Source organism: Mastomys coucha, unplaced genomic scaffold, assembly GCF_008632895.1.
Source record: "Mastomys coucha isolate ucsf_1 unplaced genomic scaffold, UCSF_Mcou_1 pScaffold5, whole genome shotgun sequence".
Lineage (NCBI taxonomy): Eukaryota > Metazoa > Chordata > Mammalia > Rodentia > Muridae > Mastomys > Mastomys coucha.
Genome location: NW_022196911.1, coordinates 27,817,918 through 27,841,009, shown reverse-complemented (window position 1 = coordinate 27,841,009; position 23,092 = coordinate 27,817,918). Strand labels below are relative to the sequence as shown.

General features: G+C 48.9%; 1 protein-coding gene across 2 annotated transcripts in view; it reads right to left on the bottom strand.

Annotated features, from left to right (window-relative positions):
* The window catches only part of Sh3pxd2b (SH3 and PX domains 2B), an 88,455-nt gene that overhangs the window by 6,311 nt on the left and 59,052 nt on the right, over positions 1–23,092 (bottom strand). Inside the window, exons 7-13 of one of the 2 annotated variants that reach the window (XM_031355080.1) lie at positions 20,058–20,192; positions 16,371–16,475; positions 15,003–15,086; positions 12,320–12,437; positions 8,704–8,930; positions 6,993–7,042; positions 5,714–5,839 (exon numbers count right to left, since the gene is read on the bottom strand). In XM_031355080.1, the coding sequence (XP_031210940.1) occupies positions 5,714–5,839; positions 6,993–7,042; positions 8,704–8,930; positions 12,320–12,437; positions 15,003–15,086; positions 16,371–16,475; positions 20,058–20,192 (845 nt within the window). The remainder of the gene's footprint in view (positions 1–5,713; positions 5,840–6,992; positions 7,043–8,703; positions 8,931–12,319; positions 12,438–15,002; positions 15,087–16,370; positions 16,476–20,057; positions 20,193–23,092) is intronic. The other variant, XM_031355082.1, reaches the window with a different exon arrangement.

The following is a 23,092-nucleotide window of genomic DNA, read 5'->3' as shown; positions in this document are numbered from 1 at the left end:
GCCATTAGGACCGAGGCCTGGCAGCAAGGATAGCAGCCACAGTCTCAATACTAGGAGACTTGGGAACCTGAAGTCCTGCTTATCAGCTCGGAGATCCGCCACTTGAATGCCGGTAACCACGGCAAGATTTGCTAATGTTCAAACAAGCAAAAGCTCGCCATATTTGTAAAAGCATGAAATGCACTCGTTAGGTGTTACATTAGCAGATTACAGGGGAGGCGGCTGAGACGAGAAGTGGTGGACAGGCAGGACAGAGTGAGGCTTGCAGGAGTGACAGATGGGTGACCAGTCTGTTATAATACGCGGCAGTGCTGGGTACAGTCAGTGGCACTGTGGGACACACAGCCTTCATCAGTAATTCAACTCTGACACTAAGACACCATGAGGGAAGGCAAACAGATGATAATGAAGGTAAGTTATCAGTGTGGCTTTGTCACACTGACTCCCAAGGGAAAGGACGATGGCAGAAACTCTTGCCATTCGGATTTTGTTTAGTTTTGTTTTTTCTTTTGAGACAGGGTCCCACTGTGCAGCCTTACCTGGTAGCTGGTCCGGAGCTTTCTATGAAAACAAGGTTAGCAGCAGCTCACAGAGGTTGGACTGCTTCTGCCTACTGAGTGCAGCCTACCTCCCGTGTGGGTCCTTAAATGTTTGATTTGTTTGTTTGTTTGTCTTTTGCTTTTTGGAGACAGGGTTTCTCTGTGTAGCCCTGGCTGTCCTGGAACTCACTCTGAAGACCAGGCTGGCCTCGAACCCAGAAATCCGCCTGCCTCTGCCTCAGAAGTGCTGGGATTAAAGGTGTGAGCCACCACTGCCCGGCCCATGTGGGTCCTTAGACATGATTTTGTTTATAGAGAGAAGCCATGTGCTGTGATGAAGGAAACCGATGCAAAGTCACAGGAATGAGAGGAAAGGAAAGAACCTGGGCTTTAAAACTAGACAGACCACAGTTCAGGTCACCGCCCCACCCCTTCCTGGCACTACCCTTAGACAAGTATTTTCCCACTCCCACTGAGTCTCATCTATAATGCAGGCTGATATTGATCTCCCATGTCTCCCGTTAGGCTTAGTTAGCAAGTAGGTAAGATACTAAAGAATTGCCTACCCTATCGGTACCCACCGCCAACACACTACCATCTGAAGACATTAGAAAGATAAACAGTGCGGACACCGTGTCTGGCTGGCAGGAGCCTCTGCAATGAGAATGGAGGCCTGAGATGATGTAGATATGAACCAGACAGCAAAAGAGGAAAAAGGAAACCAATGTATGGAGCTCATCACACCAAAGAGCAACTGATTGAGCCCCAAGCTTTCATGGTAATCATTCCCTAAAATCCACAGTGGGTACTGTCAATATCTCGGGAGTGTAAAGCAGAAGTCTAGAGGTGAGTGGTGGCTATGATTGTGTTAAAGATTGCTTGACATGTTGGGTATGGTGGTGCATGCCTTTTAGCCCAGTTCTTGGGAGGCAGAAGCAAGCATCGTGAGTTCTAGGCCAGCCTGGTTTACATGGTGAGCTCTAGAACAGCTAGTACTACACTGACAGGGTAGGGGAGAAGAGTGATGGATATGAATTTGTCACTGGAAGGATCAGAAAAGGAAACGATGTGACACCTCCACTCACACCCCCGCTGCACGGAGCCACATCAGATTTCAGAACCTCCGATGCATTGCTGAAATCCTAAGGATCCCTGGCAGCATCTGAGCTGCATTCTGAGCTTATGTGGCAGTGCTCACTGCTCAGCCCTGTGGGTCAGTAGAAACTGTTGGGAATGCACCGTGCAAGTTTCTCTATTTTCTTTTCTTGAGTTGAATTCAGAGTCTGTGTGTACACACCTAGCCTATGCTCTACCACAGAGCTGTCCCCCAGCCCATAAAAGTGATGTCTTAAAACCACATAGTGCTTTTTCAGCTCTCCAGGGAAGAAGCCCTTCATAGCCTACAGGGTGGGCTTCTGGTTTCAAGATGGAATGGACAGTTGTCCTTATGCAGCCCATGCAAGGAAGAAAGCCGTGGATCTGCAGCCCAGCTCTGAGAGAAGCAGGGGGGAGGGGTGGGTCCTCAGGTGACTCCTCACAGTTTCTCAGAGGGCACAGAGATCTACAAAGGGTAAGAGACATTGGGCATGGCACTGAGGGAACTGTGGGAAGAAGCAAGCAAGTGACTGGGGAGTAACTAGGGAGACACCACACTGACAGCCAGCCTGGCTAGCCTCTGTCCTTGGTCCTGTTCTTGTATGGGAGACTGTAGGTTAGCAACCCTGAGGGTGCAAGCTGGGGTCACAGAGACTGGACACTGCTCTGTGGCTGGCTCAGAAGTCTCTAGAAGCCCATTAACCCCTTGCATTTATTTCCACGGGCTGACATGCAGACACCTTGTGTTCTCCTTCGTTATATGATGCTTGGCGATGGGACTCAGGGTCTCATATATGCTAAGCAACTTATCTATTTCTGAGCTCTGGCCCCTGCAGCCAAAAACAGGTTCTGGGTGAGACCAGAGCAGGCAGCTGTGAGGAGGAGTCAAGAATGCACGGTAATGAACATTACAACCCTTGAGCAAAAGTGGGGAACACCCTGAACAGTTGAGGAGCTAGTTAATGAACTAAGAGACTGAGCAGGATGCCCTAAGGATGAGCCATTCCATGATTGCACTCTTGCTTTCTCTTTCTCTCTATATAATATAATATATAATATATACACATATATTATATATGTATGTATGTATTATGTAGTCTATAGGCAGAATATATATTGTATTGTAGGTTGAAGTTGTATTGTTTTTGGGGAAAATGACAAGCCAGAAAGTCTCTACCTGTCCCACAGAGATGCAATCTTCCTGCTCTCCCTGTCTCCCAAGATAGGGTTTTTTTCTGTGTAGCCTTGACTGTCCTGGGACTTGTGCTCTAGTCTAGTTAGCCTCAAACTCAGAGATCCGCCTGCCTTTGCCTCCTGAGTGCTGAGACCAAAGATGTGTGCCGCCACTGCCCTCCTCCTCAAAATCACAGATGATCTTGGGAAGCGGGTTATAGGTACCACAGAAATGAACAGACTTAATCTCTGCCTCCTGAAGTAGGATAGGAAGCTCTGGCCAAAGTTTACTCATGACAGAGCAGAAGTAGGGTTGCCAGTAGCCAGTTCACCTGTTCTGCCAGGAGGCGTCTTTGCTAGATTTCTAGTCCTTGTTCTTCGATGCTATCGTGTTACCTGCAGGCTTTCTCGAGCACATGGGAAACATCTTTCATCCCTATGTTTACGAAGATAAAAGATACACAGGAGGCAGAGAGGACTTACCTCAGTTACCCAGGGATCAGGGTATACAGACAGAGTATAGGAGGGACAGGACAGAGACAGAGAGGAAGCAGGTGGCGGCATAAAGAGGAACATAGGGCATTACCCAAGGGACAGTTCCACGGGTAAGAATATTTTTGTAATACCAATGCCCCAGGTTTGATCCTTGGACCCCTGGTGGCTCAGGTCTGTAAGGGCAGGCCCAGCACTCCTATGGCAAAATGGGAGCTGGAGACAGGAGTATTGGCCAGAAGTGCACACAGGAAGTGCAGCAGTTGAAATAACCAGAAACCCTGCCTCAAAACAAGGAGAGACTTGTGCAAAAATTGTTCCCTGCCCTCTGCAAGCAACTAGTGCCATGCACACAGACACAGTAAACACATCGTCTTAAAAAGTAAAAGAGAGGGGCTGGAGGCAGGGCTCAGCAGTTAAAAGCACTGGCCATTTTACCAGAGGACCCAGGTTCGGTTCCAACACCCACACGGCAACCCATGACCGTCTGTGATTCCAGTCCTCAGGGATTTGATGCCCTCTTCTGGCCTTCACGGACATTAGGCACATGATATACAGATGCGCAGACTGGCAAAACACCCATGCACATAGAAATAAATAAAATTTTAAAAAAGAAAAGGAAGCCATAGGGCCATTGTGGTGGTTTTAATATGTTTGGCCCCTACAGACTGTGTTTGAATGCTTGGCCCACAGGGAATGGCATGATGAGGACTGGCACTATTAGTGTGGTCTAGTTGGAGTAGATATGGCCTTGTTGGAGGGGGTGTGCCACTGTGGGATGGGCTTTGAGGTTTCATATATATATACATACACACATCTATACATCTCTCTCTCTCTCTCTCTATATATATATATATATATACACACACACATATATATAACACACACACACATATATACATATGTGTGCATATACACACATATGTATATATGTGTGTGTGATATATATTTGTATATATATATACATATACATATATATATACACATGCTCAAGTCTGGTAGAAGGAGTCTCTTCCTGGCTACCTGCAGATCAGGATGCAGAACTCGCAGCTCCTTCTCTAGCGCCATGTCTGCCTGCATGCCACCATGCTTCCTCCATGATGGTAATAGAATGAACCTCTGCCACAGTTAAGTCCACCCCAATTAAATGTTTGCCTTTAGAAGAGTTACCTTGGCCATGCCGTCTCTTCACAGCAATGAAACCCTGACTAAGACAGCCAAGTATATTGTATAATTCCACTCCTAGTCAGAAGGTCCGGTGTGTGTGTGGGGGGTGTACTGTGAAAAGGGAGGCCAGTGCTCGCTGGTGGGACAGGGTTCCTACTGAGGGCTGAGGAACCAGAGTGTGGCAATGGTTACACAACTCCAGAGAAAAGAAACCAATGACCTGTACACTCAAAGTGACAAGCAGTTTGGGATGTGATCATGAAGATAAAAGTCATAGCTTAATAAAGCCATTAATCTCCTCTCCTGCCACGCACACTTTGCGTGACAGCAGTATTTGAGGCATAAACTTCAAGGACAGTCAGTCTCCTGCCTCTGCATTGTCGCCTGGCACCCCAAACTCAGAGGTAGCCCAGATATGTCCTCGTACTTGTGTGCTAGGAACTCACCAAGATATCATTTCTTTACAGCTAGCAAGAGAAAATTCAGCTTTCTGACCTTCACCAATGTTCCAACGCCCTAGTCAAACCCTGGCTTGGAATGTTAAGCCATTCAAACTAATAGCCTCCAGCATTGTGGGTAGGGCATTAAAGCTTACAGAATGTGAGAACTATCCCAGGACAAGATCAGGTGAAATCCTCATTTTTAGTCAACATAAGGCAGGCTATATTAGATTTGCAGCTGAATCACTCCTAGGAACTAGTTTAACAAGTGTTCCCTGGGGCTAACCTCCGCTAGCCCAGAAAAACAGCATAGTTGAGGAACTTACTTAGGCCCACCCAGTCTGTAACCAAAACAACAAACTGAAGAGGAACTATCTGCACCTGGCTTCTAAGCCAAGGTCACCTTAGTCAAAGCTAGTTTTCTTTCAGATTGTAATCCCTGTTTAGTTCCTGCTAAATTAACATGTATTTACTTTGCTGCTGACTCATTGTGTTCCTAACGAAGGGAGATGTACCTGCACCTTGTTTTGATGTATCTTGACCGTTGTACCACCTGACTCTTTCAAACCCTTCTGTATCGACTATATAAACCTGACTCCATATTTGAAAAATACACTCAGACCTTACACAACTCGTGTGTAGTCTGTTTGTCAAAGCCGAATCCCGTGCACACCTGGCCAGAACCCCTCGTCCTGCGGAACAAGGGACCCCGTAAGAAATCCCAGTCCGTGGCACTCCCTCTCCCGCAGCAGGAGGTGAGACGAGAGAAGCCACAGCTGAGAAGGAGGAATAGCAGCAGATGCTCACCTCCACCTTCAGGCCGGCCTGGAAGCTGATGCCATCCGGGATGGTGGTCTGGAATTCAGCAATGGTGTAGTACTCTTCTTCCACCTGGGGCGGGATGGGAGGCTTCGGCAGGTTGAGGCCTCGAGGCTGTCAGGGTTACACACAGGACTGACGTCAGGATGGCATGAAGGGACTAGGGGTATACAACATCAAGGGGTGCTAGGAAGCCCAGTTAGCTTCTGAGGGGCAAAACAAAGAGGACTTGACCGTCACCTCCTACTTGAGGTCCCCCTGGCCCTTCAACTTTACAGTTACAAGCAACACCCGGGCACATAGTGAGAACTAGAGAAAAGACAAAAGGGTCTGAAGGTCAGAGGGAGCGAGGCTGTGGGACGACCTCAGGTCTTTGCATTAAATCCAGGCGGGCAGGAATGCTGCTGAAGGGCCATGCCAAGCCTCTGCTTCATCTCCTGTAGAATGGGTATCCTGACACGACTAACCAGTTGGTACATCTGCTACGATCACTAAATCTGCTACTGGGTGACTCACCTGGTATATTTATGGTGCTGGACAGAATACCCAAGAAGTGGCAGATATTTTCAAAGAGCCCCTTTCCAAAGCAATCCCTTTCCAAATTGCTTGTGATCACCAGTGTCTTACAGTTTGAATATTTGTATACATAGTGAGCCATCTTGGGGATAGGATCCAAGTTCAAACACAAAGTACATTTATGCTTCACGTGTATTTAGCCAGGGTAGAGCGTTTCACGATGTTTTTAGTGTGCTTGTGTTTTGACTGGGATCTGTCACACAAGGTCAGGTATGGAATTTTCTTTCCAATTTTTGTGTCATGTTGGTGCTCAAAGGGTCAAGATTTTGAAGCATTTTGGATCTTTGGATTAGGATGCTCAGCCTATATTGGTTAAAAAGGTGCCTACAGGTAGGGCATGGTGATGCAAACCATTTATTCCAGTATCCCGGAGGCAGCGGCAGGCGAATCTCTGCGAGTTATAGGCCGGCTTGGTCTACATAGAGAGTTTAGACTAACCAGGGCTATATAGTGAGACTCTGTCTGTACATAGGTTAAGTAAATGGACCTTTAGAGTTAAAAATGGATTGGAATAACAAGATGGCACCACAGATAAACCTGTGCCTTGTCTAACCTTGGGCCTGCTACACATGGGCTGCTTTTTTTTTGTCAAGAAGAAATGCTTGAAAAGAACTGGAATGAGAGGTCTAGTGGGTGCTCCAGACAAGCCCCAGGCCAAGGAGCTGAGGCTCTGGGGCAAGGATGTACTTACAATGGTCATGTCCCGGCGAGGAGGGGGTCTTTGTCTCATCTTTGGTGATCCTATGAAGGAAACACGACTCCAGTTCATTCACATGCAGAGTCCCAGACAGATTCCATGGTGGGGTCTCATCCCTCCCCCCTCTGTCCAGGAGCCACATGTGAGATCAGCCTGGCTGTACTCTCCTCATGCTTGTCTCGGGACCTTCCATCAGCATGGCCTCCCCTGGACCTTTTCTATATTCCAATAGATGATCGGCACCGATCCCCAAGTAACGGGAGGCTGTTCAGTCAGGGCACCGATCCCCGAGTAACAGGAGGCTGTTCAGTCAGGGCATAAACATGGACTCAGAGCTACACAGGGCTGGGCCCAGACCCATGGGCTCCCAGCATGGGACAAAACTACTGTTTGATTCTTACCCATAGGTCCTTTTCTGTGGAACAGCCTAATGGATACCTACTTCTCCCTGGCAGAAGGAGCAACGTGAAAAACCTATTGCCTCACCTTCTATTATATTAGAAAATACCTGAGTCTTAGCCAAGACATTTAGCACCCCTATAAGGACTACTGTTTCTAGACTTCCGTGCAGCTTAGAATTGCCACTGAATAAGTCCAGTGGAACATGAGGGAAGGTAGAGGATTTATGCTATTTCACCCATCCCTGCCTTTCACTGGCTGGACAGTGATGGGCCACACAGGATGTTGAGGGCGACACAAAACAGACCAAGATTCTTGGTCTGCATGGAAATATCATCTCAGCTGTAGACACAAACTTGATCTGTTGTGTAGAATGGAAATAAGTCTCTAGATCAAATGAGCCACTGTTAATCAAGGTGTGTGTGTGTGTGTGTGTGTACATGTGTGTGTTGGGGGAGGAGGCTTTGATGTAACATATGAACATCCTAACAAAGTCACGTTACTTCAGATTTTTATTTGGTCCCCTACTATTAGTGTAAAAATTGTCCTTTGCTCTTGACCATGAGGGACCAGAATCACAGAACTTGGCATGGGCCAGAACCCTGCCATGGCCTGTAGCAGTCATGGAGCTCTTGGTGCTCAGGCTTGTGCAAAGAGTATGAAGCTCAGCCTTCACGTCTGTGATGAAAGGTGTGGAGTCCTTTCTCTATGGATTCTCGCTGTCCTCAGGACCAGCACAGGATGTTGGGGACACAGTTCTAGTACAGAGAGCTGTGGATAACCATGTTCTCAGTGTGTGTGTGTATGGGGTGGTGGTGGTTGTGGATACAATTAGTAAAATATAAATAGGGAGGCTTTGAAAAGCAAAATGGGTGAAGCAAACCCAATATGGGGTCAGTTTTTCTCCCTCAGGTCCACATATGAGGAGTATACTAGAGGGGTATAGATAGGCCTTGGCTCAACACTCAGGTCCATTGTTACCAGGTGAATAGCCTTGGTCTCATTTCTCTGATTTTTATCTGTAAAACAAAAAGCAGTCCCTCAAAGGAGGAGCCAGAGAGCTAATCAGGAGGCTGCAGGTACTTCATGTGATCGTCATGACTCACTGGGACGATGTAGGAAACAGTAGGAACAGTACACTGTTCAGATTCTGTGATCTGCTGGGCCAGTGGTCTTGGTGAGTTACCCAAGTCCCCGGGCATTTATTATTCTCTTCAGGATATCATCAGATGGCAGGGATGCTGTAAGGAGGTGGACTAAGCTCAGATAGACCTCAGTTGTCTGAGCAAGGGTGGGCGACACTCACTCTGCTTAACGTCACCATCAGGCACCAGGCGACTTTCAAACCGGCCATCCCTCTGGTTGTTGAGTGGTTCCTTCTCCCTGCCCATAGCATTCTGCTGCCGGGAAACACCATCCAGGTCGAGTGCCCCTGAGTGAGCAGGTGAGCTGGGGCCCAGCTTTTGGGGCAAGGGCTCCCCACTGCTCTTCTTTAGGTAGGAAGCAGGGGCCCAGCCCTCTTTGCCTTGGAACCTGGGAGGAAGGGGAAGGATTCTAGTCAGGTTGGTCTGTGGGGCTTTTCGGGGCTGGAGGGGTGGGATGGAGCCACGCTTCTATAGATCTGGCCTAGGATGGTCGACAGTGAATTCCAGCTGTTGTGGGTCAAAGGCTCCGTGCAACTCATTGCCCTCTGACGATGCCTAAGCCTTCAGCTTGGTCTTCCAGGCTCTCCCCACCTGCTCTCCATTTGCTTCTCTCAACAACCACCATGTCCCACACACCCTTTCCACTTGAAGTCTCCAAAATGCAGCACTGCTGTCTCCCCACAGCACTGCTCTTGGTGGGTCTCCACCCAACAGGCTCCCCACTCCCCCTCCCGGTGGCACCTGCTCCTCTTCCCAGGTTTTACTTAATGCCATTGAGTCTTCTAAGCCTCCAATGGGCCCGATCTCTGGCTTCTGCACACTCTGTAATCCCCACACCTGCAAAATGCATCTGGCTGTGGATTTCCTGTCTCCTAGTTAGAACACAAGCCCTTGGGTACGAGCAACTGGGTATTGGTGAATTCAGTGAAGAAATGAAAGGCCAAGGGGCCAAGCTGCCAATGGTGTATCGTATCATGGGCAAACGGCAGTAAAGCTCTATGTCAGAGCTGTCCTCTTGAGGTACCACTGTGTTGGTGATGGTCATGACAGTGACAGCCAGCACTCTTGGCACCTACTCCGTTAGTCCTGCCCTAAGCACTTTACAGGTCTTACGTGTTTGAACCCAGCCAACCTCGGCAAGATGGCCCCCATCTCCCAGCGAAGATTCTTGGGCACCAATGTGACACCACAAATGGTAAATTCCACACTCGACTTCATGTAATGGGTCAAAGTGAAAATGTAGCTGTATTAGACTCACATGAATTCACCGGCTAGCTGTGTGTATACACCATATATGCAGCACAGTGAATCTTGGGTTTACCAATGGCCCTCCTCAAATCCCAGACATTGAATTACATATAGACAACATTCCCCAATGATGAAAGCATCCCAGATCCCAAAGACTTCTGGTCCCATGCATTTCAGGGTTTTCATCTGGAATTGAGATCTGCTTTAAAGATAAGAAGGCTGGGACCTATTGGGATTAAATACCTCACTTGGGTTTACATGCGAGTCTGTGGCAGGAGTGGACTCAGATCTCTCTACCTATTCTTCTTGGCCCTTTCTTGGCAGCCCCCACTACTGATGCAAAGCCTCACATTGACAGGACAGGTCTCTGGGCTGGTTGACACAAAGACGCTGAGACCTGAATGATGTAGTAGTTCCATATTGGCTGCCACTGCGCTGAAGAATGACAGGGACTCTGACACACCAGCTCACTGTCCCTAAAAAGGGTATCAGTGAGGTCAATGATCACTTAATTCTCACACGACAAAACTCGGGTTTCAAAGCAAGAACTACAGAGGCCTGTTTGGCCCTGAGACGTGCTGGAGCAAGTGCATGCTGGAGCAAGTGCACAGGTGTCTTCTGAACTCCACATTTAGTGGCATCTCACTGATGACTTGAAAGTGGCCACGAGTCAGAATGTGGCATCTCACTGATGACTTGAAAGTAGTCACGAGTCAGATGTGGCATCTCACTGATGACTTGAAAGTGGCCACGAGTCAGAATGCGGCATCTCACTGATGACTTGAAAGTGGCCACAAGTCAGGTATTTACACCATGGAGATCAGCCAACCTCACCAGGAGCTACTAGTACCACTCCAAACTGGTGCCCATACCTTAGGGGAAAGAGGAATAAACCTAGCTGGCCAGTCATGATACATGGCAGAGCCAAATCTCTTTAAGAATCACTTAAGAGGTTGGGCAGTGGTGGTGCACACCTTTGATTCTAGCACTCAAGAGGCAGAGGCAGGCGGACCTCTGAGTTTCAGGCTCTCCTGGTCTACAGAGTGAGTTCTAGTACAGCCAAGGCTACACAAAAACCCTGTCTCGAAAACAAAAACAAACACAAAACAAAACAAAAAAACAGGTAAAGAGCAGGCATGGTGGCACCTTTAATTCCAGTACAGAGGCAGACAGATCTCTGTGAGGCCAGTCTGGTCTACAGAGTGAGTTCCAGGATAGGTACTCTCTATATAGTGGCCCCCTTTCAAAAAGGGAGGAGGGAAAGAAGGAAGGAAGGAAAAGAAAAGAGAAAGAAAGAGCTACTTTAAAAATGAAATGACCTGGGTTTTGGTGAAAAACAGGTCATTTGTAACTGGAGGCAAATTTACAAGAAGGTAGAAATCTATGCCACCAAGCATTTGTCAAACTCAAAAGGCCCTCTAAGAGGGAATAAGTCTTGCTTCAAGTGGAAAATGGTAGTTGAAAATGCAATGCAATCCACCTCCTCCGGCCATCATTGGGGCACAAAGCCACAGCACAGGCAGCACAAAATGGAGGATGAGTGGGCTCTGGGTGAGGACAGTATGGGTTCCAATACTTCCGAGCCTCAGATGACCCTTATGCTCATCCTGATAACTGCCTCAAAGTCTGAGCCAGGTTGAGACCCTCCTGAACTCCCGAGCTGAGAGGTTTCAGGGTGTTAGTCTGTATTATGGTACTGTGACAGTCACATGTCATTTACTGATGGGGTGACTTCTTCCTTCCTTCCTCTCTTTCTTTCTTTTTTTTTAAAATTTATTTATTATTATACATGGGTACACTGTTGCTGACTTCAGACATGCCAGAAGAGGGCGTCAAATCTCATTATGGATGGTTGTGAGCCACCATGTGGTTGCTGGGATTTGAACTCACGACCTTCAGAAGAGCAGTCAGTGCTCTTACCCACTGAGCCATCTCACCAGCCCTCTTTCTTTCTCTTTCTTTCTTTCTTTCTTTCTTTCTTTCTTTCTTTCTTTCTTTCTTTCTTTCTTTCTTTCTTTCTTTCTTCCTTCCTTCCTTCCTTTCTTCCTTTCTTGCTTTTTCGAACAAGGTTTCTCTGTGTAGCTCTGGCTGTCCTGGAACTCACTCTGTAGACCAGGCTTGCCTCGAACTCAGAAATCCACCTGCCTCTACCTCCCAAATGCTGGGATTAAAGGCGTGTGCCACCACTGCACGGTGATGGGGTGATTTCTGAGAAAGGTTCTGTTGGGTGGCTTCCGCCAACACCAGTTTGCTTATACAGATAGACTTGACAGAGTGGCCCACTGTATGCCCAGGCTATGCTGTAAAGCATACAATATAGCATTCTCCTCTCTGAGGCCTGGGGAGCTCACAGGTCTTGTCTGTTTGGACTTTGCAGAAAGATATGGGCAGGGAGGGAGACCAAACGGCACTAAGGTGCATTCATGGCTGAGGCAGAAATGTCACCTGTCTGTAGCTGCTCACAGACTCTGTGAAGCTGGAGCTCATGAGAGGCCCAGAACCCACCCAACCACAGGGAGAGGCAGGTACCTGATCTTCCACCAGCCCTCCAGGTTCTTCTGGATGACCTCCACCACGACCCCTCGCTCTAGGTTCATTTCATCCTGGTCACGAGCTGTGTATGGGTAGATGACTGTATACTTCTCCTCTGCAGGGACAAAGGGTGATGGGGTGAGGAATAGACAGGAAGAGCCAGGATGCTGGCTGGGAACTGGAATCACACAGAGGGAAATTCTCGCTGAGATTTCTGGGACTCTTCAGGCTCCCACGGAGCTCTTAGAGGCCCCAGTCTCTCTGACCCCCTCAGCATCAAAGAATCACCCTCGTATCCAGCCAGTTTGTGCCTCAAGGTCATGGCCCATGACTTCATGCAACATTCTGACCCACAGCATCTTCATCTCCCTTGCTCAGGTTAGCCCCTCCTCCCCTATTCCAGAAATTACCTTCCAACTAACACGACCTTTATACTATTGTTTCAAGTCTGTTTCCTCTGGGGGAGTATGCTCTGCATGAAGACAGGGATTGGTCTATCTCAGGGATCGGTCTATCTCAGTCAGGTCTTTGTGCCTGGAAAAGCTGGTAATTGTTTTGTGAATGAGCCTATTCAGAAGTCTCACCCTGGGGGAGGCACCTTGCTCTCACAGTGAGTTAAGCCCCTTGGGCTCCTAGTTTTTGGTGGTGGAGACTAAGTTCAGAGATGAAGCTAAAATTGCCACCAAGGAAGGGACAGAGAGCACTTCTCACTACCTAGACGTTGACTTTTTATTGGCCGGGTTGCAGCCCTGATCCAACCATGCTTACTGGCTGCATGGTTGGGTTGCTTCCCACCCCACTCTCCCCATCCTTACAGCCCACACTCCTCCCTCAGAGCTATCTCCCACTGTGTTACTACAGCAGCCCAGAGATCCTGCTCATTCGCAGGCCTGGGCACAGTGCTCAGGAGAGGACGAGAGCAGTTGTCACCTCCAGTGTCACAGAGAAACATGGACACATGACCCAGGGGAGGCCAGCAAGGAGATGAGAGGGCCATTCTCAGGTGACATTTCAGTCCGTGCGTGAGTGGCTGAGCCAGCTAAGGCTTAGTACTCATGGTTCCTGGGAAAACACTTGAGGCATTCGTTGCCAGCCAGCTGCTGCTGAGGACGCTGGAGCCCACAGGCGTTTATTTATTTTTTGAAATGGCCTGCTGACCAGCTCTGAGGCGGGGTGTGCTGACTTGTGGTGGTGTATGTCCTGTATTCAGCATGGTCAGCTGTTTCCTCTTGTGCTGAATCGGCAGGCACCAGGCTGGGAAGGGAGGGAGGAAAGGAAGGGAGGACTCTGCCCTCCTAGCACAGTAGTTTTGTGTGGTCCAGGTGGGAAGGACCTACCTGGGTCCTGAGGACATTCAAACCCATGAGCCCTGGGTCTCCTTGGGCTCTGGCTGGGAGGGCTCTCAAGCTCTGGGAAGAGCTGTAGAGAGACACCAGCCTGACTGGGTTCCAATACTTCCCAGCCTCAGATGACCCTTATGTCATCCTGACAACTGCCTCAAAGTCTGAGCCAGGTTGAGACCCTCCTGAACTCCCGAGCTGAGAGGTTCCAGGTGTTAGTCTGTATTATGGTACTGTGACAGTTACATGTCGTTTACTAATGGGGTGACTTCTTCCTTCCTTCCTCTCTTTCTTTCCCTTCCTTCCTTCTTTCCTTCCTTCCTTCCTTCCTTCCTTCCTTCCTTCCTTTCTTCCTTTCTTTCTTTCTTTCTTTCTTTCTTTCTTTCTTTCTTTCTTTCTTTCTTTCTTTCTTCCTTTCTTGCTTTTTCGAACAAGGTTTCTCTGTGTAGCTCTGGCTGTCCTGGAACTCACTCTGTAGACCAGGCTGGCCTTGAACTCAGAAATCCACCTGCCTCTACCTCCCAAGTACTGGGATTAATGACATGTGCCACTACTGTAAGGCTGTGCAAACAGAGCCTGGCCTTCTGTTGGTGGCTCATCCATGTGCCGTAGGGGTGGCTGGGCCCTGTCGTGTGACCCTGGTCTAGTCACAGTACTGTAAGACTTGGCTACTGTGATTGGTTTAGGGATGGCACACAGAGGGAGGATTCTGGGGACCGAGAGGGGACAGTCCTAGTGCCTGTGTTAAAGAAGCAGCTAATTTTTTGATGACTGTCTCTGATAGGTAACTGGGACTAGTGTCTCAATGAATCGAATTGTGTGAATGAAATGGAATAGAGCAAAGGTGATGAGGGCGCATCCAATCTTGCTTGGAGCTAGTTCTGGCTTTTTGGTGATATAAGTCCGTATTTTTCCACTCATTTTTTTTTTTTTAAAGACTGAGACTCATTATGTAGCTCAAGCTGTCCTCAAACTCACAGTCCTCTTGTCCCAGCCTTCAAGTGCTGGGATTATAGGTGTGAGGCACTCACCATCAACCTGGCTTTATCTAGTCGATGCGGCTTTCTCCTGTGACCCAAGTCTGGTAAAAGTAACAGGACTGCCCAGTTACCATCATAGAAAACCTAGGCACCTTTGTTAACTGGGACACCTCCAAGTTCCAAGGCCATCACGTACCCGAGGCCCACTCCTCCCCATCCTGCATGCTTGTACACACAATATTGACAAGACCATGATTTTTACATGCAGCAGGCCTGGGCAGTCCCAGAGCAGGGAGCTCATGCAGATGCAGGGACTTGGCTCCAAGCAGCAAATGCAGAGAAATCTCCGAGGGTAGGCACCTTGACGCCAGCTGATGGCATACAAGTCCCCCAGAGTCCGGCGGCGACCCCCAGACCGGGGCAGAGAGCAGTACCTCCAGGAAACTGGCCAGGAAGCATGTGGAGGGAGGGCAGAAGGCAGAGTTAAGAGGAGCATACTGCCAGGGGGTGTAGGCCTGGGAGCGCCTAACAGTGTTCTCCTGGGAGGGATCTACCTGAGTCTACTTGCAGCTCCAGCCATCCTAGAGAGGATGCCTGGGGAGTGAGCTTCGGTGCGAGCAAAGAGTAATCATTCTATTCTGAGAATGATTATACTGCGACACCGTCACAGTAGCGGGAAGGAAAATGCTAAACCTGCAGGAAAATGTGCTCTTGCCTGTGTGGGGAAATCTCAGCCTCTCTGAGTGCGGCTCCATATCAGTGAACCGTTAGCTCCTTCTCAGGCGCGCCATCACAGACTGTGAGGGGACACAGGCTGCCTGCCCCGAATCCCCTCCCTTTAATCTGAGCTCGCTCTGTGGTAACCTGTGCCAGCTTGGTCTCCAGGTCCTGGAGGGCCGCTGAAGCAGAGCACACACACTCTGCAGAGTGTCACTGTCATCCAACTAAACGCAAAGCCACTGTAATCTTTGGATGTGTAAATTTGGGGTTTCTAGATCCCCCTCTTTACCTCTTTTCCCAACATACTTGATTTTTAATTCATCTCTGTGCGCTCCCTCAGAGCCATCCACTGAAACCCAACAACACTCACCCCTAAGGATGGGGCACAGACCTCCACTGCCCCATGGTCAGCAGAGAAGGCTGAGGCTTAGAGAGGCGACTCTGGCCCAAGATTATGATGTGTGCAGTAGAAGTAAGATTCACACTCAGGTCTGTCTGACCCCCAGACACTCTGTGAGCCATCAGAGGCACTGAGGGCCTCTGCTTTAGGAAGCTCCCATGAGGGAGAGGAAGTCTTCAACCTTGGGCATTGCTGGAGTGTCAGGCATCACTACAAAGAACGTCTACCATGAAATGTCCCCAGGAAAAGTAAGTGTGTGGGAGACAGAAGGGGACACTTAAACCAGCAGAAAACTCAGATGTGTTTATACACAGGGGGTTGAAAGCTTTGCAAATGAGTAAATACCGTTTGGTATCGTGGTCACCACAGCAATGTTAGAGAGTAGTGGGGTGTCAGCAGTCAGGCTTGGGGGAGGGGTCTCATAAAGGGGTGAGGGCCCAGCTTTGGCAAGTCTCAACGAGGGTAGCTCCCACAAGCCCATGAGGAAGTACAGGCTTGCCCTATAGTTCCAATCCCGTCCAGTTCACGGGTTCTAGATCCTGAACTAGTGGGCGACCAATCCCCAAGCAGAGGCTGCCAAGAACGGGTGAAGAGGAAGCTCCCCCTACCTTCCTCAGGCTGGAGGGAAAACTCATCTTGCACGCCATCCTGGCCTTCGAGGCAGGTTGCAGGGACCCAGCCCTGCTCCTCAGCAGTGCTGACGAACCACCAACCTGTAAGCAAGAAGAGTTCAGGGTGCTGTTAGCAGAGCAAAGCGAGAATGCAACCATGCAGCTGCCCATTGGCTTGTGAGGACTGCTCCAGAGGTGTTGTGAGGGCAGCAGATACGCACACAGGAGGCCCTCATCTAAAGGGTACAGGACACACCCAGGTAGACTTTACACTCACTGCAGGTGGACTTCTGCCAATGGGATGTCAAAGCTGTGAACAGTTAGCAGAGAACCTGTAGGGTTCCTGACAGGGAAAAGCTCTGGCCGTGTTTAGTGCAACCGCAGTTTCTCCTTGCCTATTTTCTATCCATGTTCTGTTGAATCCAAGGATGCAGAATCCACGGTGTGGAAGCTGGCTACGTATTCCACCTCTCAACAGTTAGTGTTGAGGTCAGGCTAAAAAAATTTCCTAGTTCCATCAGTAGAGTGTGCAATGGACTGCTCACTGTACTTGCATTATTTGATGTCCCTGTTACATTATCGTCTTCATTGCACAATGAAGAAACTGAGCCACAAAGAAGACAATAGAGGTGACCGTGTACATCGAACATATGGCACAGCTGTGGTCTGTATTTGATCCGACAGGCACAGGCTTCCGAAGGTACTCAGTGCATGTCAAGAGGGACCTGGCTGTAGGTATGTCGCTCCGAAGGCTTTGCATTCATACTATGTGCTCTCTGGGGACCGGCAGGTGTGGCTCCAATGGCTGCTGCCTAAAGATGCTCATGTTCTAATCCCTCAGTGTGTTTACCAACCATGAAATCATTAAAAAAATACCTAAAAACCCCTCTATGTGTATTGAATGCATAGACCCTTAATATTACTCTCTAAAACCAGTGGTTCTCAACCTTCCTAACACTGCGACCTTTTAATACAGTTCCTGTGTTATGATGACTCCCCACCCCCCATAAGAGTATCTCATTGCTACTTGATAACTGTAATTTTGCTACTGTTGTGGATTTTAATGTAAATATCTGATAAGCAGGATATATAATATACGGCCCCAAAAGGGTCACAACCCACACTGCTCTAATCAAACAGTAAAATAACTACTGGTACCTACATTACCAGGCTGTGGGCAGGTCAGAAGCAAACACCCCACCTGTTTATACCAGGGACTGGAGCATGATCTGCCCAATACATCTTCCCACCTCACATCCTTCCTTGCACCCCACCCCGTTGGCCCAGGGGATGGGGACTTTTTCCTTTGTGCCCCTGGTATCTCCTTGCCCTATAACTTGCACACATCGCTCTTGGGAACTAGGGAACAATACAGACTCAAGAACAGCAGAAATCTAGCTCTGTAGAGACCTGAGGCAAAGAGTGAGTCACTTGGAGTCTCGTTCATTTGGTGACAGCCCAGGGGTTAGGGAGGAATAACATGTACTTTTCAGTTGTCACTATGGGTCACTAGTCCCATAGCTCTCGAGACGTAAGTGTCTGGGATACGACTGGAGCACTTTAGTCCTTGGGAGACTGGGATGCAGTCCCTGTGTCCTTCTCCCGCCTGCCTCTTGCCTCTGCCTTTTCTAATCAAGGCAAGCATGACAGCCAGGATTTCCCTCTCCTACGGGAAGTCATAGAAGCTAAAAATAGGTTCTAATCTTTTCCACCTCGGAGCCCCTGGCTATAAAGAAATTAAATTATCTGACCCACTTTGATAATAGATTATAAAGTCCCATTTTGGAAGGGTTCCTATCCCATACTCTGGAATAAGTACAGAGGCCAAAAAAAAAAAAAAGAGCCTGAATAAGCAGGCCTGGCTGGCTTCCTCACTGTCTATTAGCCTTTGATCTGACCCCTTTGATTTAGTCACAGGTCAACACAGCTGTCAATTGTGCCTCTGCAATGAAATGGCTGAGAATCCCAGGGGTCTGGAGAGCTTGCTGTGCACAGAAATTCCTGGAGGGCAGCATCCACAGAGACAGTGGTAGCGCAGTGCTTCTCCCACAACCTGCCTGTGCATCCCTTTACCTGTATCCTTTAGTGTATCCTTGACGAGGATCCTGAAAGCCTGTTTGCCTTGGTTATGTGAGCGACTTAATGGTGCCAGAGAGGGGGCTGCAGATCATGCCTGATAGCTAGCTGTAGGAAGGGGAGGCAGAACAACTGGTCTGCACCTGGCTAAGGCAATGACGGATGGCCTGGGGGACAGCCTAGGGGACCCAACACACCACTAAGTGTGCAGTGTCAGAACAGACTTGCCCTGATGGACAATTTCCGCTGCATAAGTGAGTGCTGCCTGCCATGGGGAAAAACCATCACATCTTTTATGGTCACAGAAGTGACCTTGAAAGAGTAGGAGTGCCAGGCGGTGGTGGCACAAGTCTTTAATCCCAGCACTTGGGAAGCAGAGGGAGGCGGATTTCTGAGTTCGAGGCCAGCCTACAAAGTTGAGTTCCAGGACAGCCAGGGCTATACAGAGAAACCCTGTCTTGAAAACAAACAAACAAACAAACAAAAAACCAAAACCAAAACAAAAAAAAAAAAAAGAAAGAAAGAAAGAGTCAGAGCATGGGACACTGAGCCTTCCTTCCAGGTCATCAAAGCTGATGGCTTCTAGATTGCATAATTATGGAGGTTTGTTGACTAACACCAGCCTCAAGTCTAAAGGCGACCTGACCTGGAGGATGTTGGAAACACTGTCTTCCGGTATTCTTGGAAGCAGGGACTATCCCTAGATTGCACAGTTAGGGGTCTGCTTGGCTAACGCTGATCTCATGATTCATATGAATAATGGTATCACAACTCGAAGGATCCTGGAAACACTGTCCTCCTCCCACAGCTATGTGGACTTAACTGGCCATCAGGCTTCACAGAAAAACAGTGAATCTCCCACAGCCTGCCCGCGAACCCCTTCACCTGTATCCTTTACTGTATCCTTGACAATGACCCTGGAAGCACAAAGGCCCTTAACATCATGATGAGCCAATGGGAACCCATTGGAGCAGGGCTGCTCACCCTTGCTTTCCCTGCACAGGGAAGGAAACCTGCATTTCTGGAGCACGTGTTGGGTGCCACGTTCAGATTTAGGTTCCCTTCCTATAGTTTATCATTTACTCTTTCGATAGTTCCCTGGCAGTTGTCTGTGTCCTGTAGATGACAAAACTAATGTGTGCAGCATAGAGTTCGGTGGCATCCAGGTCCCCTGTCTCAGTCACCTCACTGCCGGTGGATGTGGCCAGTGGCCCTAGGGTGAGAGGTGGGTTGAGAGACAGGCAGATGTCCATCTTCTCTGAAGAGTTTCTTCTAATTTGTTTTTGAGACACAGTCTCTGTGGGCCCCCTCTCTTGGATCTGCAGCTTTCTTGGGGACTCCCAAGGATAATCAAACATGGGAAAATTCTCAAAGGAGCATTCGACTCTGTTGATAAGTATTTGAAAACCTGACCATTTATGGGAGCAAGCCTCAAACGATGGTAACACCTGACCCAACAGGCTTCCGACACAGTGGCTATGAGCCCTCAGGGACTCTGGTGAGCCATGTCAGGCCAGTCTGCTTCTTTGTTTTGGAGTTTCCATATGCTTCTGATTTGCGGGGCTTGTAGATGGTTCAGGGTACAGGGAAGATGGTCCAGGTCCTTACCTGACTCATTCTTCTCAATGATGTCCACTACTTGGCCCACACTGAGGCTGATCTCTGAGCTCTCCTGCTTCTGATAGTCTGCCACCACCACATACTGCTCCAGGACCATAGGGTCCACTGAGGTCGGGTCACTCCCTGAGGATATCAAATGCATCGGATATCCCATTAGCCCCGACAGTCTTTGTTACAGGATTTGTCTTGTGCCCTCATTCCTTATCTTTGCATCCTCTCGTACATTTTCTTACTCAGACACCAAAGTTTACCAAGAGCACTCAGGGTTCCAAGAGGTTCCAAGTAAGTAAGAGGAAGCCTATGCCAGGAAGCTGTCTGTCTGTAGGGAGCTCAAGGGAATGGTTTAAATTAGCTTGAGGTCACCACCCAGCCCGTCTCATCCATCCAACTTCATCCTAAGCCCACCTACGAACTCACAGGCCTCCCATGATGAGGACCACTGACACAAAAATAGATGAAATGGATACCTTCTAGTCTCAAATAACTCAAGGTAATAGGAGAGATAAACACATGGCATATATGTATATACAGACATTCATCATACATACATACATACATACACACACACATACATACATACACACACACAAACAAACAAGAGGTTAAATTATATCAGCTTGAATACCCAGGATGCCAGAGAATGAACGGGAAAGGCAGAGCTGTACCAAATGAGTGGTCAGCCAGACTTCCCTAGCAGAAAGCAGAGACCCACGAGGGAAGGTGTCCAGGGAGCCAGGGAGGATTGGGGCAGGTAGGCTCTTCCATGGTGGAGAATGGCCTCAGGAGTAGAATGAGGTTGGGAGGCAGAGTTCTGCCAGGTGGTAGGCACAGTACTGAGAGAAATCCCCAAGGAAAGCATTGGTCTGAGGCCGAGGACTTGGTAAGTTTGGATTTTTGAACCCTGAGGAGTCAATTAAGGTTTCTAGGAAAGGAATGGCAAGATGTACGGCTGGACAAGTGTCTCTGGCTGCCATGTGGAGCGAGGCAGAGGCTAGCAAGGGGGAGAGCACCACAGACTGAGGGTGTGAAGTTGTTAGGCAAGAGGAGATCATGGCATGGGAGCTGGGCAGTGGTCCCAGGAGGGGAAAAGTGTGGGAAGAGCTTCCAGGCGGGCTGCTTCCCTGGTGAGCAGTGTGTGCGTCACACCCTGGAGCTGTGAAGCCCTGCTACCCACTAAGACAGATGGGCATGCTCACGAAGACGCACCACAGAAGGCTTAAAAGGAACATCTTTATCCAGAGATGTCAAAGAGAAGGAGGCAGCATGGAGTGTGTGTGTGTGTGTGTGTGTGTGTGTGTGTGTGTGTGTGTGTGTGGTATGCCTGCGTCTTGGCTCTGTCAGCAGGTTCTGGTCATTGACCCTTCTAGGAAGGTGTCTGAGCAGGGTACACCTTAACCACCCACACCCGAGTGGAGAGAGCAGGAGGGGAAGGAAAGAGGAGGGATGCAGGATGGAGGTGGCAAAGAAGGCTGGATGGGAGGGAGCCTGGAAAAGAATGCCCCCCACCCCATGTGGGGCTGCAAACCATCGCAAACCTTTCCAGCATCATTGTGCTTGAGGTGGGCACTGCCTGTTACAGATATAAAAATACACTGAGGATAGTAAGTGAAATACTGTTTACCACAGAGCTATCTATGGGCTCCCCACCCAGGAGTGGAAATGGATGGTGGGCCATAGATAGATAGGGAAGAAGGTAATATATGGGGCCTTCTGGCTCTCTCTACTTGGCAGTTCCTAGGTCCACCCCAGGATCCTGTGTCCTTTCTTTATATTTCTCAGAGGTTATTGTCACTACTTGTAGCTCTCTGTCATTCACTGCCTCCTCACAGGTCAACAGTCCGCTAAAGCCAGACAGCTACGTAGGCTGGGGTCTGAGGTAGTCTGACCCTCCTGGAGAGAACCTCCTACCAGGCTAATCAGGCAAGCTCTGCTCCTGCAGGACCCCATAATGCAAGGAGTCATGAGTCTAAGGTGCTGGCAATCTGGATTTCCTGGCCACTGCAAATGAAGGTTCTTTTAAGTTCAACAGCACAAACCAGAGCCCACACAGAGCAGAACATGCTTGGGGACCAGAAACCCCTCATGCTCATGGGAGCCACCTACTGACTCCTGACTTGGTCTCCTGACTGGGCTCTGCTGCCAGCCTCAATCCACCATATTGTTCGCGATTCTTCAGGTAGACGATCACCTGGCTCGATCATCCTCCACAGACAATGCTCTGCTATTGTGGCTCTCACCTCACCTAAGGAAAGCCCAGTGTCTGCAGAGCTCTGCCTGATCTGCCTGGCAACCAGTGAGAACACATCCCCCTACCCCAGCCCACCCCAGAGGGCAGAAGGCAATTTATCTCCTGTTCTTATTATTCCACACTAACAAGACCGCTGACCTGAGGCTGGCTACGTGGAACACTCAGGAAAACACCTTCCCACTTGGGGATAGCATGAGATTTAGAGTCGGTCAGTGGGTCTAAATGGAGGTATGTACAAGTGCTTGGTGTCCTTATGGGAAGAGGCTTGCTCCGTTTCACCTATTCACTTCTCCTGGCCTAAATGGGAATGTAATGGCTGGTGTGCCAGCAGCCATCTTGGGCTAGAAGGTAACTCTGAAAACACTGGCCCTGTATGGCAAAGCTGTGAGGCAGGCCCCTGATCCTTTACCATCAACACTATGGCAAGCTTGGCTCTCTTTTGTGTCTGAGCTAAGAAGGAACACTATCTAATCATTTCAGCTATAATCCTTTAGAAGTTCCTGCCAGCAGCAGTCAAATCTATCTCACGCTTGCATGCTTCATGCAGCCGCATCGAGCCAGCAGCTTTAGCGCTTCCTGTTTCTTAGAGTTTGTAGCATACGCTGTTCTCTTTGTGAGAGACAGTCTTTACCAGCCATTGGCATCCCTGGCTCCTTCCCTCAGGGCATCTGTGGTGACCCCTCTGACAGCCTGGCATTGCCTCACCCGACTTTTGTTCCTTTCTGTTTTGTTTTGTTTTTAAAGATTTATTTATTTATTTATTTATTTTTTTTTT